The 17568-nt window shown below is 24.0% G+C and overlaps 3 protein-coding genes across 3 annotated transcripts; 1 reads left to right on the top strand and 2 right to left on the bottom strand. All coding sequences in view use genetic code 6, as the record gives it.

Annotated features, from left to right (window-relative positions):
- Positions 1-592: 592 nt before the first annotated feature.
- On the bottom strand, positions 593-4531 carry TTHERM_00112620 (Spc97/Spc98 family protein; the record flags this gene model as incomplete). The annotated part of the gene is made up of 3 exons (XM_001010657.1): positions 593-844; positions 897-2635; positions 2890-4531. The coding sequence occupies 3 exons, from the start codon at positions 4529-4531 to the stop codon at positions 593-595; spliced, it is 3633 nt and encodes a 1210-aa protein (XP_001010657.1).
- A 714-nt stretch (positions 4532-5245) lies between these two features.
- Positions 5246-5818, bottom strand: TTHERM_00112610 (oligoribonuclease; the record flags this gene model as incomplete). The annotated part of the gene is made up of 1 exon (XM_001010656.3): positions 5246-5818. One exon carries the CDS (start codon positions 5816-5818, stop codon positions 5246-5248), a length of 573 nt encoding a protein of 190 aa, XP_001010656.1.
- An 826-nt stretch (positions 5819-6644) lies between these two features.
- Positions 6645-17171, top strand: TTHERM_00112600 (hypothetical protein; the record flags this gene model as incomplete). The annotated part of the gene is made up of 21 exons (XM_001010655.2): positions 6645-7192; positions 7343-7764; positions 7817-7992; positions 8055-8380; positions 8441-8580; positions 8642-8938; positions 9036-9341; positions 9404-9852; positions 9998-10546; positions 10606-10836; positions 10907-11298; positions 11500-12084; positions 12141-13746; positions 13923-14171; positions 14227-14397; positions 14462-14755; positions 14808-15041; positions 15172-15452; positions 15505-15743; positions 15796-16465; positions 16526-17171. 21 exons carry the CDS (start codon positions 6645-6647, stop codon positions 17169-17171), a joined length of 8811 nt encoding a protein of 2936 aa, XP_001010655.2.
- Positions 17172-17568: the final 397 nt, after the last annotated feature.

The following is a 17568-nucleotide window of genomic DNA, read 5'->3' as shown; positions in this document are numbered from 1 at the left end:
AAAAATAATCAATTTTATTTTAATTTTTTCAATTTGTGTAAAAAATTAAATTTTTCTTTGACTAATTTGAAAAAAATTTTAAATTAAGTTATTGTATTAACATTTAAAAGAAATAAGTCAATAGAGAAATAAGAATGAAATTTAAAATAGAAAGAAATGATATCCATCTCCTAATATTTAAAATTGTTTACTTTATTTTAATTAATTTTGATGCCTACTATTCTAATACTAAATAAATATTGTATTTTAATTTTGTAATTTAATGTTTAAAATTTTATTTTGTTTTTAAGTAAAAAATTCCATTTATTAAGAAAAAATAATTTAAATTTTATGAAATATTAAGCTAAATAAATAAATGAATAAAGCAAAATTTATTTTTAGGTGAGAATGATAAATAATTTATTTTATACAAAGTTTATCTAATTAAAATTATGATGAATTTTATATTAAATTGTAAAGGATATTGTAAGAAAACATAAATATGAAAATGGTTATTAATAATTTCGAAAATTTGTAATAATAAATTAATAATTTGGATAATTAGTAACAGGCTGTTTTGCTTTATATTAATATATTTTTTAAAATCGAATTCTCATTCGTAGTTAGATTAATTGTGATCTTCCTGATCATCTTCTTCATCATTTTGCTAATACTGATCGTTGATATATTGATCATCATATTAATCTTCGTATTCTTCATGTTCTCCTTACTCGTATTATTCATCCTGATCATCTTTATTGTACATATCAGACGAGTTATAATTTTTCTAGTCTGAATCTTAATATTTTTAGTCTTCTTCTTCATCCCCTTCTTATTGTCTTGATAAATTGTTTCTGCTGTTAATCTAATTTTAAATTTAAAATAAATTTATTGAAATATAAATTAAAAAAATTTACTCTTTGTTGTTGTGTTTTATTTTAAGCTTAAAAGAAATTGTTCTATTAAGGTTGTGGCAATTTATTTTATCTTAGATAATCTTCATTAGAGATTTGCTGTTGATTATTTATTCTTTACTTAAATGCTTCTGAATCCATTCCTGTAAAGTTGTTGCTGAATGGATTATTTTTAGAGAATAAGTTTGCTTAATAAGCATTTTGTCTATCTGCATTTTACTCTTCTTCCATCTTTGTAAAGTTGCTTTCAACAGTCTTATAGCTTCTATTTGAAGGCATACCAGAAGAAGGTTTGAAGAAATCTTATTTTTGGGTAAGATTTATACTGGCATTACTTTTACCTTAAAAGAAGTTATTCAAAGATTTTTAGCTGTTAATATCAAGATTGCTAAATCCAGTTAGATTTGTTTTATTTAGATTATTTTTGCTGTTGTTAGCAATAGAAGATTGATCCTAATTGAACAAGGAGTTATTTTGGAGGAACGATGAGTCTTTTTTGATAAATCCGCTATTCTTTAAATTGTTATTATTTGATAAGGCAGAGAAGAAGCTGTCTTTGGTGTTTAAATCAGCTCCAAAGTTATTAGGCTTAGGAATAGCCGTGTTAACATCAGGTTTAAAGAATTAAGAAGTTTCCCTGTTAGGAGGTAAGCTGTTGCTGTGGGGACCTAAATTAAAAAGCTTTGTGTTATTGTTGTAAGTAGGGATTTCACCACCAAGATTTTAGCTGCTTCCTTAATTGCTATTAACTTTTACGTTAAAATTTTACATCCTTAATGTACCACTGGCTGAGTATTTATTTAGTTAGTCTTATCCAAAATTAGCTAGAGATTCATTCTATCTTGAATTATAATATTCATTGAAATCTAACTTAAAACTCAAGAAACGGAGCTTGTCTTCTTTTTTAAGTAATATTAACAATTCTGTAAATTACTTTTGAAAATCTTTTTAAATTTAGTTAAATTAATTTGCATTCTAAGGAATTTAAAAGTCTTCAGACTCAAGCTAATGATCGCTACCGCTACCATGTTCATCATCTTCCTAATCAAAATCTTTATTACGTGAAAAATCGTGACCAAACTCACTGAGAATAGCTTTTTGCTTATTTGTATTTTTGATAGCTCTGATACGCTCATATTCTTCTTGAATTTCAGTTAATATAATCATTTAAGTATTTCTAAATTTGATAATCAAATTAAATAGAGAATTCATTAGTCTATAAATATTAATATTCTTATCTGTTAAGAGAGACTTATCTAAGACGGACTATACAAAATTTATGTGAGTCTAAATGATTTCTGCAAAGTCCTTGGTTTTATCAAAATCATCAAGGAATTGCTTCCAAGTTGTTTCAATCGCATCTACCATGATATAGCAAGTTAAATTATTTATGAAATGGGTCATTTAATGACGGAGTATATTAAACTTTTTCATGAGTTTGGAAATAGGTTCATGAGATCTTTCTCTTCCAATTAGATTTGCAGACTTCATATGATCCAACCAAATTTAAGACAAGCAGTGACTAACTCTACGTACTCTCCATAAGAAATTGAATATCTTTAGGTAATTTCTCATCACGGATGGAGACAATATAGTATCTATAGGAGAGTCTACATTATAATCCAAAGTAAAGATATCCCAACCTTTATCTCCAGGAGAGGCCTCTAACAATTTAATATCTAATCTTTAGCTGCTTTCTTAAAAGGCATTACTATTTCCTTTTATCACACCATCGAGAATAGCTTTTTATAAAATTATTTTTTTTATTTTGTAATTTTTTAACAAAATCTTCTCTCAAATAAAATTTGACTTTTCTTTTAATTTAAAAACTTGAAAAGTAATTTCTAAATATTATTTAATTATTTAAAAACAGTTCACATTATTTTTGTGAATTTTAAAAATGGAATTTTTTTTTTTAAATTAAAATAAAGCTTTTGTGATAGTTAGTATTCAAATATTGCTGATTAATATTTTTCAAAAAATTAAGTAAGATTACATAAAAGATTATGACGATGTATTTCGTTTGCATTTTTAGAGAGTTACTCAGAGAGTACTTCCATAAGTGACTAAATAAAATCACCTTATCCCATTAAAATATACCTTTTTATGTTCAATAAATGCTACTTTAGCTAGTATCTGTCAACCAAAATATTAACTATTCTGTTGTTGGTTAACAATGCAGCCTCATAAATCCACTATTTAAAAACATCAAAACTTTTTTTATCAACAATCTTCAAATTGCAAGGAGCTAAGTTTAACTTCCAGTCACTGGATTTACATGATTTGTGTAGAAAGTTGACACTTCTACCAATGTTAAAAATTGTAATTGCATTATGTTTGTCTATGATGTTAGGAATTTATTTTATTACCATAGAATATCTTTTATTCCAAATATCAGCTTCACCTACATTTTCTGTTACAAAAAATTCTCCTAATGGATCACTTAATTCTCCATTGTAAACCCATGAGTTAACATATTTAATGAAAGGCTAAACGATACTTTGGAGGATTCTGCTAATTAGCTACTAGATAGGAGGACTTCCTTATGTTTCGTAAGCATTGACAGCAGATATTACTTAAAATCCGCTCATTCCTTTAGTTGCATCACATATGATAGCTAACCATTTCAATCTTTCCATAGGTTCAATTACCCATAACTACAATTTTCTTAAAGTAAATTAATTAGGATTAAATCCATTTTAAAGATTTACACTATTTTAGTTATTTTCATTATTTTATTATGGATTTTGATAGGAAGCTTAGCTTAGTAGCAAGGATTAATTATTTTAGGAAAGGATTTAATTGTTATATGAAGCATTTAATTCATTTTCAAAAATTGCTATCAATCTATAATACTCATTTAATTCATCTCTAATAGCTTAGTGAAGTGCTTAACGAATCTATCCTTAAGGTTCTCCTTATAAGTATATTTATATCTTTCTAAATAAATCTCCCATACTAGCTAATTTATTAACCATTTCTCTAACTGGATCAGATACAGAAACATTATTTTTAAGCATAAACTTGTCTTCTTATTTATTAAGAGTGATATAGTGGCCATCAATAGCTTGAAAAGTAAACAAAAGATCCCTAATCAAATCTTTTTCAGTTAGATCTATGTTAGGATTACCTTTGTTGCTAATCTTTTTTATTGTTTGTAAGAACTAAATGTTACTTTAGCCTAAAAAAGACTTCTAAGTTTAGTTAAAAGTATTAGACTAGTTATTAGCTAAAGTATTCATTGTTGTATTATTTTCTATTTCCATGGTGGTGTTAATTCCCTAATTATTATTTTTAAACAGAGCTTCCACATTATCAAAATGCTGTTTAATTTCAGCGCTATTCGAGAGTGCAAATAATAAATGAAGAATCGCTGATTTATTTTAAATAGCAGCAGGGTACTTATCTAATTTATTTAACAGCTCCTACACTCTTAATTGTTACTGATTTGTTTTCGCTTGTCTTATCAATTAATTTTTTATAACTTTTTCATCAGTCACTCTGGCGCCAAAGCGTCCAGATAACATCTTCATAAAATAGCTTAATGCCTTCTGGATAGTAACTTCATTAACTCCATGCATTTCAGATTCTATAAGAATCTGTACCCACTTTGTTAAAGCCTTTTGCTGGTCTCCCATTTCTACTAAACGTAATTTAATTAATTGGCTTGCTAATGTTAATGATTGTTTGTATCTAAATCCTTATATTAATTATATGTATTGGTTGATATGTATATTGTATACTGATAATTTTCCTCTCTAATTTAAATTTTTATTAAAATTTTCAAAAAAAAATAATCGATCAAACTTGCCTGCCTTGAAGATTTTTTATTTTCAAAAAAGAGCCCTTCAATATTAATTAAAATAATAATAATAATAATAATAATCTAACTACACAAAACACAATCTATCTATCTATCAATCAATAAATCAATAAATCAAGCATATAATATAAATAGATAACTAGATAGATACATACATTTTTATTTGAAATCAAACTAATTCTTGGCTCTCTTTTCTTTTTCAAAAATATCTGCCAAAACAAACATCTATTTTTTGTTTAAACAATATTAATAAACAAGCAAGTTAATAAATTAAATATAATAAACACAATCACTAAATATAGAGATATCTCAGTGCATTAAAAAGTTTAGCAAAAATTTCAAATTAATTCTAATATTCATTTGTTATTAATTGCTACCAATAAATAAAATAATACAATAAATAAATCTTAAATCATTTTAAATAAAAATCCATTTTATTTTATTGTTTTCTTTTAAAAAAAGCAAGAAAGCAAACAAAGAGATACACAAAATACAAAAAATACTTTAGTAATAAATAAATAAATTTATCTCAAATCTTAAAAACTTCTTTTCTGTAAAATTTTAACTCTTCTATGCTTTCAAGAATATCGTCTAGAGCTCTATGTCCGCCTTTTTTGACAGGTGCCTTTTTTAATATTTCGGGATTCCATCTCTTGGTTAGCTCCTTTACAGTTGAAACGTCTACAAGTCTGTAATGCAAAAAATTATAAAGGTTAGGCATTTATTTTTAAATGAATTTCATATCTGCGTGTATAGAATTTCCTGCCAATAAAGCTTCTTTTTATTCAATTCCATTATCTTTTAAAAATTTAATAACTTATTCTTCAGCCATCTATAAAGTGACTTCACTTTTTAAAACTTTGTCATATAATCCACTGCCTTTATGAGTGTTTGTGCACCATTCGTCCATAGATTCAAGTAGTTCTTTTGGGGCTTAGATAATTAACTCAGGACCTTTGATGACTTAAGTCAATTCACCATCAGTTAAAAGAGTTGCTATTTCTATAATTTAATCATTATTCAAAAAATTTAAACCAGTCATTTCACAATCACACCATAAAAGAGGATCCTTCAACTTAATTTTTTACTCTTAACTATCCATTTTACTTTTATTCGATATGCTAAATATAATTGTTGGCTTGTTAATTTTTAATTAATATATTTTTTATAAGCTCCTAATTATTTAATTCTTTCTAAACATAAGACAATTAATAAATATCCAATAGCTTTAAAATAAATTTTTATTAAATTAATACTTATGATAAAATATCAACAACAAAACATTTTTAATATTCAAATTAAGTGCAATTAATTTTGAATTCTTTTCTAACAAATAAATTAGAATCTATAAATTGTAATAGTAAGGAAATAGAATTAATAAATGTTTATATTATTACTCATTTAATTATTTATGAATTTATTTAATGCTTCTATTTTAAATAAAAGCTAATCTCCTTAAATTTAAACTAAATTTAAGAAATCATTTTTTTTTCAAACATCAAAATAAATAAATAAATATTTAAAAATATTAATAAAAGAGTTAATTTAAATTTCAAAGTAAAAAAATCTTTAATGTTTACCAGTATTTGACATTGTTGAATGTATTTTGAAAATTAGTTTGAATTTGACAGTTTAAAACTATTAAAATACAGTGAATTGAATTGAAATGATTGGTATTTGTAATATCAATTAGATATTTGATTTATCTTTACAATTATTTTAATATGTGGTAAAGCTTGACAAAATTGAATCGTTGATAAATAAACAAATAAATAGAAATCTAACAAAATCAAAAAATTTAATTACTTTCTGTTAATAAACAAATAAATGCATTTTTAATCAAAATTACTCATATCAAGAATATTTTTAGAAAAATAAATATATTATTAAAATCTAAAAATTTGGAACTTATAAATCAAGCTAAATAAATGATAAAGGATTAATAAAAGAAAGTAATAGACTATGATTAAAGGAGAGTCGAATTAAATGAAAAGCTGAGGGAAAACTATTTTATCTTTTAAGACTTTTTAAAAAAAGGGAATATTAAAATTAAAAAAGTTAAAACTAAAACAGGCAAATTGCAATATGATTTTGATTTTTCTTCTTAAAACTACCATTATAACTCAAAGGATCACATATTTTTTGAAGAACCAGAATTCTAAAATGAGTTTATTAATTAAATAACTTAATCTCTAATGTAAGACATAAAACCAAACTTAAAAACAAGTTTATTCTCTGATCAATAGTCAAAGAGAGTATAATCATTAATGACACTAAAAAACGATCCAGACTCTACGAAAATTAAAATTATTAGCTTTTTTAAGAGGAGAATCGCATAGCTTGATATGAAAAAGAAGAAGACTATTGTTCGTTATAGTAATTTTATAAGGGGACCTTCATCTAATACAAAGTGTGACAGATATTTACTTTCAAGAGTCAATTTAATTGATTAAGAAATAATACATTTACAAAGAAGGTATTTAATAAATTATATAAAAATATTTATAATTTGTATTAAAAAATATATTTTTTATTACTACTTGAAAGCAAAAATATATTAATTTTTAAAATAGCTATTCAAATATAAATGAAATAAATTGTTATTAATATTAATTTATTTGTAAAGAATTGAGAGGCTTTAATAAGATGACGGTTTCACAGAAAGTTTAACTAATTTTAAATAGAGACCTGTTGCAGTAAATGAAAAGGGGAGTTAAATTTATAAGTCTTTAGATGATGATGAAATGTGTTTTTCAAATATTTCTAGAGAAGACTTTGAAGTTTTTATGAGGGCTAAGTTGTTTGAGAATAGATCAAAAAGAAATATGTGGAAATTTTACTATTAAACTAAATGGATTCATTATATAAACAGATTTGAGATTATTGAAGAAGTGAGCAACCAACTTAATTAAAAGAGAATACAAAATTAAGCTGAATGGACAGTCTACTATGAAAAATTATATGATTTTTTTGAAAGAAAAATTATTGAAAAATTCCCAATTTCTCAAAATGAAATGAAATAAGTTATCTAAAAGTTATTTGAATAAAGTAAAATATAAATTATTGATACTCAAAAATAAAATTTTTTAAAAAAATAAAGTGAAAGTTGTTAACAAGGAGCAGTAAGAGTACTAAAACCTCTTTTTAAGATACGATTTACTTCCTTTGTGGCCTTCAACTATTATAGAATAAAATACTTTGCTTTAAAAAGCTTGTGATTTATTTGTTAAAGGAGTTACTGTCAAATCTACTGAATTATAAACTTTAATTTTTAAAGTAGATAAAAAATATTTTTAAAAATAATTTAAATTTGTTAAATAATTTTGTTTAAAAAATAGATGAATATTATTATGGGAGTCATATATGAAAATTAGCTGGATATTAGTAATTATGAGTCTAAGGAATCAGTATTTAATGATTAAGCAGATAGTTCTGATCCTAAAAAGGCTAATATATCAAAAAGTAATAGAGAAAAATTATCTCAAATTGAAGAGGGATCACTAAAACAGTAAATTAAAGAATTATTAATTAAGAAAAAAACTATCATATTAGTAGAAGCTGATTGGGTAAGCTTGCTAGATTTTACACCAAAATACGATGAATGCTAAATAAATGTTATGAACACTCTTAATTTACCAAATATCACAGAAGACTCTACCACAAAGTGATTAAATAAAAATATATATTGGAAATGAAATTTAATATTATTTTTAATTATCAATAGATTATTAATTTCATTTTTGGGAAATAGAGATTATGATTCAATTAAGAGGTTTATTTCTGAATAAACTAAAGAAATCATTAGTTCTTTTGATGAAAAATTTTTTTTATTTATAGAGAATTTAAAGTATGTTGATAAAACCCGTAAATTATTTATTTAGAGATTAAATTATAAAAATTAATTATCTTACTTTTTAATACAAAGATAATTCAATATCGTTTGAATTGCTAGTTGATACTTATCAAGAAGGCTTAACTGATTAAAAGAAGCCTTTCGATACCCTAAAAAGTAAAAAATTAGAAGTGAAAGAAAAGTTAAAAAAGGAGCATTTATATGCCATCATTGATATTGTCAACGAATAAAAGCCTGTTGAATCTGCTTTAGATACAATTTATGGACTTATGTTTTTGAAAACAAGTGAAAATAGAAGAAAAATTTTAAATACTTTGAACGCAATAAGGTCAATAGAAAGAAGAATCACCTACGATCTTGTTAAAATATGTAATAAAAATTAAAGTTTTAATTATTTGAAGAAAATTATTTAATAAATTATTTTTTTAAAATTTAACTAAATAATTATTTCTTAAATTAAATATAGTTGATTGCTCTTTCCCAAGAGAATTAGATGATGAGTTTTTGGTTAATGTAAATCAAGAAAAGCAAGAAGAATCGTAAAACGAAAAATTTAATCCACAGCCCAAAGTTAATAAGTAGAACGACCCATAAAAAATTAAGAGAAAATAAATGCACTCTTTTAGTGAAGCTAAAAAAATATTTGATGAGAGATACCTTAATTCGCTTGACAGCAATATTTCTATTGGAAGATTTGATTAGATAGTTTATGATAATCAGACTAACTTTGATGAATACGAAAACACAACAGTTCCAGAAATTTATGTGAAAGGTTTTATAAATAAATACTTTCTATTTTCAAAATAAGTTAATTGGTATTTTAACAAAATTTAGGTGATGATAAGGATGGGCTAAGTGGATATGGAAAGTATATTGTTTATGATGTATCAGAAAAAGATACTTAAAAAGTAGAGAAAAGAATACTTAAAACGATATCTTTTTTCATTGAAAAATTTGAAAAGGTAAATAGAGTTAAAGATTTCTTCACAATTATTGATAGATTTACTATCAGTAATGATATCTTCGAGCTAGAATCCTAATATTAATTTGCTAAACTTAGATTAATGGAGCAGTATATGTAAGTATTTGAGTAAATTAATGATCCAGTAGAGAGTTATCACTTAGCAGAGACCGTTATGAACTTAATTCATGAAATACCTCACATTGATTTTAAATCTAATACCTTTAAAGATTCTTATTAAGCTAACATCAAAAGAATTAAGTCACTTACTAAACTCATCAAAAGCATGTATATTTATTAGGTCCAAAAAGAATCAGAAGAAGTAAATAATTATTTTATACTTTAAATAACTTATAGAAATACCTAAACTATTTTAAATTATTTATTAAAATTTCTAGCTTCTTGTTACATAAATAATTTATTATTTTGTTTAATTTTTATTTTTATAAATAATTAATTACTTTAAGGTTTCTCTGTTTCATAAACGATACTAAAAGATAGCATCTACTAATCACTAAAGCTTTTTTGTTTACAGTGAATAAAATCAAGGTGGGTAGAGTTTAAGCAAGTAGGCAAACTAGCTCTAGAATTTAGCTTTTATGGAAAGAAGGTAATAATAGTAAAGAAAAACTATAGTATTACAAAGACATCAAACAACAATAGATGATAAAAAAAGCGAAAATTCTATTAATCAAGAAAGTAAATTTGCTAAATCGAAGACAAACGAATTGGATTAGTCTGCCAGATAAAAAGAACCTGCTGATATATGGAATAATCCTTAAGACATATACGATGATTTTTGTTTGGAGAAAGATATGGAAGATGTTTTTGCAAACATGATGACTATAGACTAAAATAAAAATTAAACTATCTCCCCTAACAAATAATCTGATAATAATTCAAAGTAGAGTTCAGAGAATCAAAACATAAATTAAAACAAAAGTGAAAACATCATTATTAACAAAAAATTTGAAGGAGGACCTCATTACATTTATAACAATGCTCATTTGCCTAAAGTAATAACCAAAAATTTGCATATATTTTATCAATAAAATTTTCTTCTCATATTAATTAGATATAATTTAGTCCATCTTCAGAAAATGAGAGTTTCATCAATTTTTATGAATCCTGCAGTGTTATTGCTAAAATAATAGGAATTCTCCCTCAAATAATATCCGATCTTTAGCAAAATATCCCATAAAAGTCAATTCTAGCAAATCAATACATGAGATTCTCTCTTTACGAGAATTTAAATAACAGATGGAACAATTTCGACTTCAAAGAAGCTAAAAATATTGAAGACACCGTATAAATTAATTAATTAATTAATTAATTAATTAGCTCTTATTTATTTTAATTTAAATAAATTTAATTAGATTATTTGTGATGATGAAAATAATATGGAAAATATTATTCAAAATACAGTAAGATAACTTTTGGATGTGATTACCGTTAATAATGAAGAGGTAAACACTGGAGCAAGATAACAAAATAGACCTTAAGAAAAATTACCTGATAAAGATTTTTTACTTTGTCTCGATTACAACACATTAGACTCTTATTTAAAAACTTCAAAAATATCTAATACTCATAACTACAAAGAGCTTTTCATAAGTTGTAATATTCTTGAATTTATATCAATTAGAGAGAACCTTTTACACTCTCTTTGGGAGAGAAAAGTCCTATCTCAACTTTACAAAAGCTAATATTCTTATTTCGGAGTAAAAGTCAAAAAGAATTGTGATATTAATTTCCCCTCTCCTCTTGAGTACATTAAATTACATTTTATACTTCTTTTATTTTAAATTTTAGTTTTTAATTTGAAAAATAAGCAGAAAATTTCTATTATTATTTGAAAAATTTGTTAATTATTAAATCGATAAGCATTAAAAAAAATATTTCTATTATTTGTTAATGAAATTTGACAGGATTATAAAATTAATTTTTTAATAATTTCACATAAAAATAGCTTTAGCTATAATATAGGAAGAGTGGGAGGACCTAGCAAACTAAAAAAATTACTTGCAAATTAAGAGCTTAAAAAGAATACATTAAGCTATTTTAATGAAATAGATAATTCATTGGAGAGAATTTATAAATTTAATGAGATGAAAAATATTGGTCTCATCCTAATGATGGATTCAATAGCAGAATTTTAAAATATATTTTTATATGAGAAGTTGAATTTGATGACATTAGAGAATTGTGTAAAGTTAAATTAAAAGAGAATTGACCCTATTAGGAGCTCAGAATTAGATCTATATTTTTTATTGCAGAAAAAAGTTATTTAAGAAAATCCTTATATCGATATTTCTAGGATATATCTCAATCACTCTAATTTGAATGCTATTACTTAATCTGTAAAGCAATATAAGTAGGAAATAGGATTTAAAATGAGAGATAGATACCTATATTCTCCCATTGAAGCTAAAGAAAGGATTAGGTAGTCTCTTTAATACAAATTTAATGAATGTGCTTAATAAATTTAAAGAGAAACTGATGGACAAAGTATAGATACTAGTAAATAGATATTAGTTGAGAAGCACATAAGATGGTATTTTTAATTTAAAATGTATAAAAGAACTAACTCATTTTATAATTCAAATATAGTTTAAAGCTTTATCTTCTTAAGGTAGTGAATGCTGATTTATTAGTAGATTTAAATAAGGAGTGGGGAAGATTAGAATGCTTACACTTGTGCTAAAATTTAAAGAGGTATTTAAACTGTATTCCAAATATTGGAAGTAATGTTAATATTAATAAGAGCGAAGACAGGTACTATGATGATTGTATTTATGCAGGGTAGAAAAAGAAAGTAACTTAAAGCTCCAGAGAAGAACAAGAAGAGAATAATTAAAGGAGTTTACAAGAAGAAAATAGAATTTTTATAGGAAAAAACAATTCAATTAATGATATTTTGACTATTTATTCTGACAATCAGATTATTAAGAAAGACTTTGTAAATGATTTATAGAGTGCTAAATAAGAATTAGCCATTAAGCAAGTAGATTCTTCAATAGGAATTGAAAACTTATTATAAAAGACGGTAGTAACGCCTGTATAAAAGCAATAGCTCTTCTAAGATTACAAAAAGACAGAAAAAATAAGAGATAAGATTTTCTATTACCTTATGAAAATTTAAAGGAGCATCACTGGGAAATTATATCCTGATTATGGTAGATTTTAATATATAAATGATGATTATTGTGGAATCAATCAATTGAATAAACTTTATAAGTAGTTTCTCGAATTTATATAAGTGCATTTCTTAAACATCTAAATGAGTTTATATAAGAGCGAATTGAAGATCATTTAAGAATTGCTCTTATTTAATTAAACATTTGAAGACATTTCTCCTGATAATGAGATGGAATATGCGATAAAATGTGGCAGAGATGTCTCCAAAACGTTAATTTCCTATGATGAACTTCAAAGTGCATACTTAAAAGAGAATTTTATTGCTGCATAGTAATTCAAGCAGGGAGTTTAGGTCAAGATTGTTAGCAATATAATTGATGGTATTGTTAGAAAATTACAAAGCTTTTCTAACATGGAGCAGAGTTTTAAAAGATTAACAATGGATTTAGCCTAAATTAATAGTGTTATATATCCCAGAAAATCAATTGTGAACACTTAAATTCTTCAAAAATAAGTCTCATTAACTTCAACAAACATGAATTAAATTAAAATAAAAGATGCAAAAGCTGAAATAAAAAAATTAAGCGATTTACTTTATCACAAATTGTACATGAATCTTATTGACACATTTGTTTCTCAATGTCATAGTGATACTGATACTCCTTTTGCTTAAAACTTCTTCAGGCTAAACGAACTAATTTTTTTGAAAAAGCACAAAAACTCATTAAACCTAAATTATTTTAATACATAATTTTTTTTGCAAAATAACACATAAAACTTTTTTAACTTCAAAAATTCTGATAAGAATTATATCAGAATTAAGAAAAGAATATATAAAAAAACATTAAACGAGCCTTATTTAAAGCTGAAGCTACTAATCACTAACTTGCCAATTGATTTCTAAAAGCACATTTTTACCTTTCAGAAAAACAATTAAATCAAAATGGGTATTTCTGAATAGATTTTCTCTCGCATTTCAGAGTTTTACTCCTAATTTAACTGCAAAAAATTAGTCAGAATTTCAGATCTGCCCTGTGTTGGATTAAATTCTTACACAGCAAATAACTCAGAATATGGAGTAATTAATTATTTGAAAAATAATTTTAATTTTTTTCATTAATTTGCTTTAAAAATATTTAAAAAAACAGATTAATTTTTTTGTTCAGTATTATTTAAAACAACTTTTTTAAAAGTCAAAACTTCACTTGAAATATTTTTATTGTTAAAATTTTTTTTTTAATCTCAAATTTTTAGAATATTTTAATGGGATTAACTGAGTAAGAAAGATTTAGTATAGCAGGAAAGATTAGAAATTTTGATAAAGAAATTAAGCCATTTAAAGTTTACAAAAATGAAAGTACAAATTAAATTGAAGAAGAGTTGAATTACCTAAGTGTGATAGCATCAAATAGAATTCTAGTTTAAGGATTGTCAATTTACAAAAAATCTATAAACTATCCGATAATTTCAATTTAATTTTCGAGGAATTTTAACCAAGAAAGAGTAATAAATTCTATCTATATTTAAAATAAACATAAATTAAATATTTTTTTTAAAGGATTCAATTGACAAAAAAATCTAACAGGTGAAGAATAATATGGAAGAATATTAAAAAAAGAATTTCTAAATTTTAAACTCTAAACTCCTTGAACCATTTAGCATTTAACTTCTCTAAGAAAATTAAGATTTTGATAGGACATACAAGCTTTTACTCAACATATGTTTAGAAGTAATCAATCACTTTTTTAATTTAATAAAAAAAATGAATTAAAAAATAATTAATTTTATTATAGAAAACATTTTTGGTTGAGGAGATTCAATTAAATATTATTGAAGACTCTATTAAATGTTTAGAGACAGAATTTTCAGTTTTAAATTTAAAATCTAATGTTAATGATGCAGTATAGAGATTAGAAAGATAGAAAACTACATAATCTTCTGCTATAAGAACTTAAACCTCTTTTTATAAAGTGTAGGCTAACCCATGTTTTTCATCTCCGTTGTTTGTTGATTAAAAGCAAATAATTATTCCTACTGTTGCTAAAGTGTCCTATGTTTAAAGCTTCATTAACAGATTAAGAAATAAAGTATTAAAAATTAAATTGTATTCAATTAATATATTAAATTAAAACAAAACAGGTATCAAGAGTCGATTTGCTCAGCAGTGGTTTTGGTTTTGTTATTTCTGTAAACGATCTGGAAGATTGCATTTAATATTTAAATAAAGCAATTTAGTAATTTGGTGAAAAAGAAATAAAGAAAAGGATAGATAGTGCATAGTATCTTTATGATCTTTAAAATTCTAAAATAAAATCATAGTAAAAACACATTGATGCCCTCAAACAAAAAATAAAGCTTATTAAAACTCTTCAAGTAACAAAATGAAAATAAATTTCTAAAATTAATTTTGCAAGCAATAAATAAATAAATAATAAATTTTATGATAAAAATTTAATATTTTAATTTGATAATATTTTTAATTGAATGAAATTAATTAATATAGAATAAACATATTGATGCATTAGTTCATGAAAGAGGTAATAATTTAATTTACGAGATGGCCAAAATGTAAAGAAAATAAGCTGATTTCTAAAGATTCCTCACAAATATTGAAAGCGAAGTCACTTAGGAAGTAAGAAAAGAAATGAATTCTGATATATTAAAGTTGGAAAATGATAAGTAAATTTTAAGAAACTAATTTACAGAATTCAAAAGACTTCTCACTGTTACTTTTACTCATGAAATTAAGACAGCAGGAAGAGAATTAGAGTCAAATATGACTAAGTAAAAGCATTTAAATTTGTTAAATTATTAAATTATTTTTTCAAAACAAAAGAAAAACTATTGATGTGCTTAATCAGCTGAATAGACTGCAGCAAGCAATCTTTGATGAATAAATACCTAGTTCTCCAAAGAAATCTATATTAAACTCTGGAGCAAGGTCTCCTTCAGTACTTTCATCACCAAAAGATTAATCAGAATCTTCTCATATTCAGAATACAAGATAGTCTATGAATTTTATATATCCAAATTCTTTTAGCTCTTATAATCCTTAGAGACATCTTGAGCTTCAAAGTAATTGAATATATCATTTACTTTATTTATCATTTTATCATTTAATAAATAGAAAATTCTAACTATAACGTATAAAAGTGTGGACCAGATGAAGATATATTGACTGACCCTGTAATCACAACAAAGTATATAAACAAAATAAGAATCTTCTATTTAATTAAAATGACCTCAATCAAAGAGAAATATGAGTAAATTATAAATTAGCAGTAGCTAGAGCTAAATAATTTCAAATCTCTTCAATAAGAACTAATTGAAAATAAAAAAGAAGAGAACATAGTTAAAAAAGAACTTGTAAATGTTCACAATGCTTTGAAAGAATAAGAAAAGCAAAACAAAAAACTTTCTACAGAACTTGAAATTCTAACATTCGAAAAGCTCAAAATAGAAAAGAATAGAGATGATTTGCTAAAAAAAGTGAAGTAGTTAGAGGATCAAATAAAGTATATTGATAAGTATGATGGACTTGGTGAAGACTTTCAAGCCATGTTGAATGAGAGAGATGAGAAAATATAAAAGTTATAGGACAAAGAGAAGATAATGCAGAAAACTGTAAACACACTTAACTTATCTAATAAAAAATAACTAAAATCCTTAGAAGATAAAATCAAAAATGAATTAAATATCAAAAGCATAATGCTAACAAAAATTGACTCTACTCATTCTTCAGGATTTCCAAATATTAATTATTTACCTCAGTTCCCAGAATCAACATGGTAGAATAAGTAAAACTATTTATTGAAATTAATTTTATGTGTTTTAAATTTTACTATTTATAATATTAGATGTGTCGATTTGCACTCATAAAATCAAGATTTAGAATATGAAAATTAGCAACTGATTGGTTTACTCAAAATATTTTAAAATGAAGTTTAAGATTCGCCAAATTTAATATTGAATTAGATTCTATTGAATTTACATGAAAAGATTAAACTAATTTTAAATCAAAAAAATGAAATCAAGCAACTAAAAATATCTAAAAGTAATAAGAACGACATAGATTAGTAATTAGATGTTATTTTGAGCAGCATGAAAAAAATGAGAGCAGAGAAATAAATATCTCTTGATTTATTAAGCTCTTCAGATATCAAAGCAAAAACTAAAATAATTGGAGCGAACGTATCACCATTTAATCCTAATTATTCTGGCAGCAAGAGGTAAGTTCTAACTCAACCTGATGAAGTCGATCTAACAAATAAAAGTAAAAATATGGTAAAAAATATGGATGTGTCATTTTTGTATTAAAATAAGAGAGCTTAATCAAGAAATGAAAGTCCTATTAATATATAAAATAATAGCTAAATAAGAGTTTAATCTAGTAACTCAAAATAGAACCAGCTAAATAATTATGCAAACAGAAATCGAATAGTTTCTATTGCCTAAAAAAGTGTTAGATAAGCTGATTCTTTAAATAAGACGTCATATTAATGAAATAATATTGTTAATACTCAAAATAGTTTTTAAATTTTACATTATTTTTATCAACATGTATATTTATTTTATTGAATTATACTGATTAGTTTCTAAATAAATTTTATTGTTAATTTTCTTTCATTTTCATTTTTTAAATAAGTTATTTCATATTTGATTTTAAATAAAATTATATACAAAGATTTTACTAAAAACAACTAAATTTTTATTATATAACTACTCAAAAAGCATTGAAAGCATTTGTATCAATTGTACTTTAAAAAAAATACAAAAAAGTGATGGACCATTTGAAATAATTCATTTGGTTGGTAATTCAAATTTAATACCTTAAAAGAGAATAAAAAAATTAAATTATTTAAAATTTGATTTTTATATCTCTGAAAATTTAATTACATCA

The sequence above is a fragment of the Tetrahymena thermophila genome, assembly GCF_000189635.1.
Source record: "Tetrahymena thermophila SB210 genomic scaffold scf_8254752, whole genome shotgun sequence".
Classification (NCBI taxonomy): domain Eukaryota; phylum Ciliophora; class Oligohymenophorea; order Hymenostomatida; family Tetrahymenidae; genus Tetrahymena; species Tetrahymena thermophila.
This window is presented reverse-complemented; position numbering and strand designations above follow the sequence as displayed.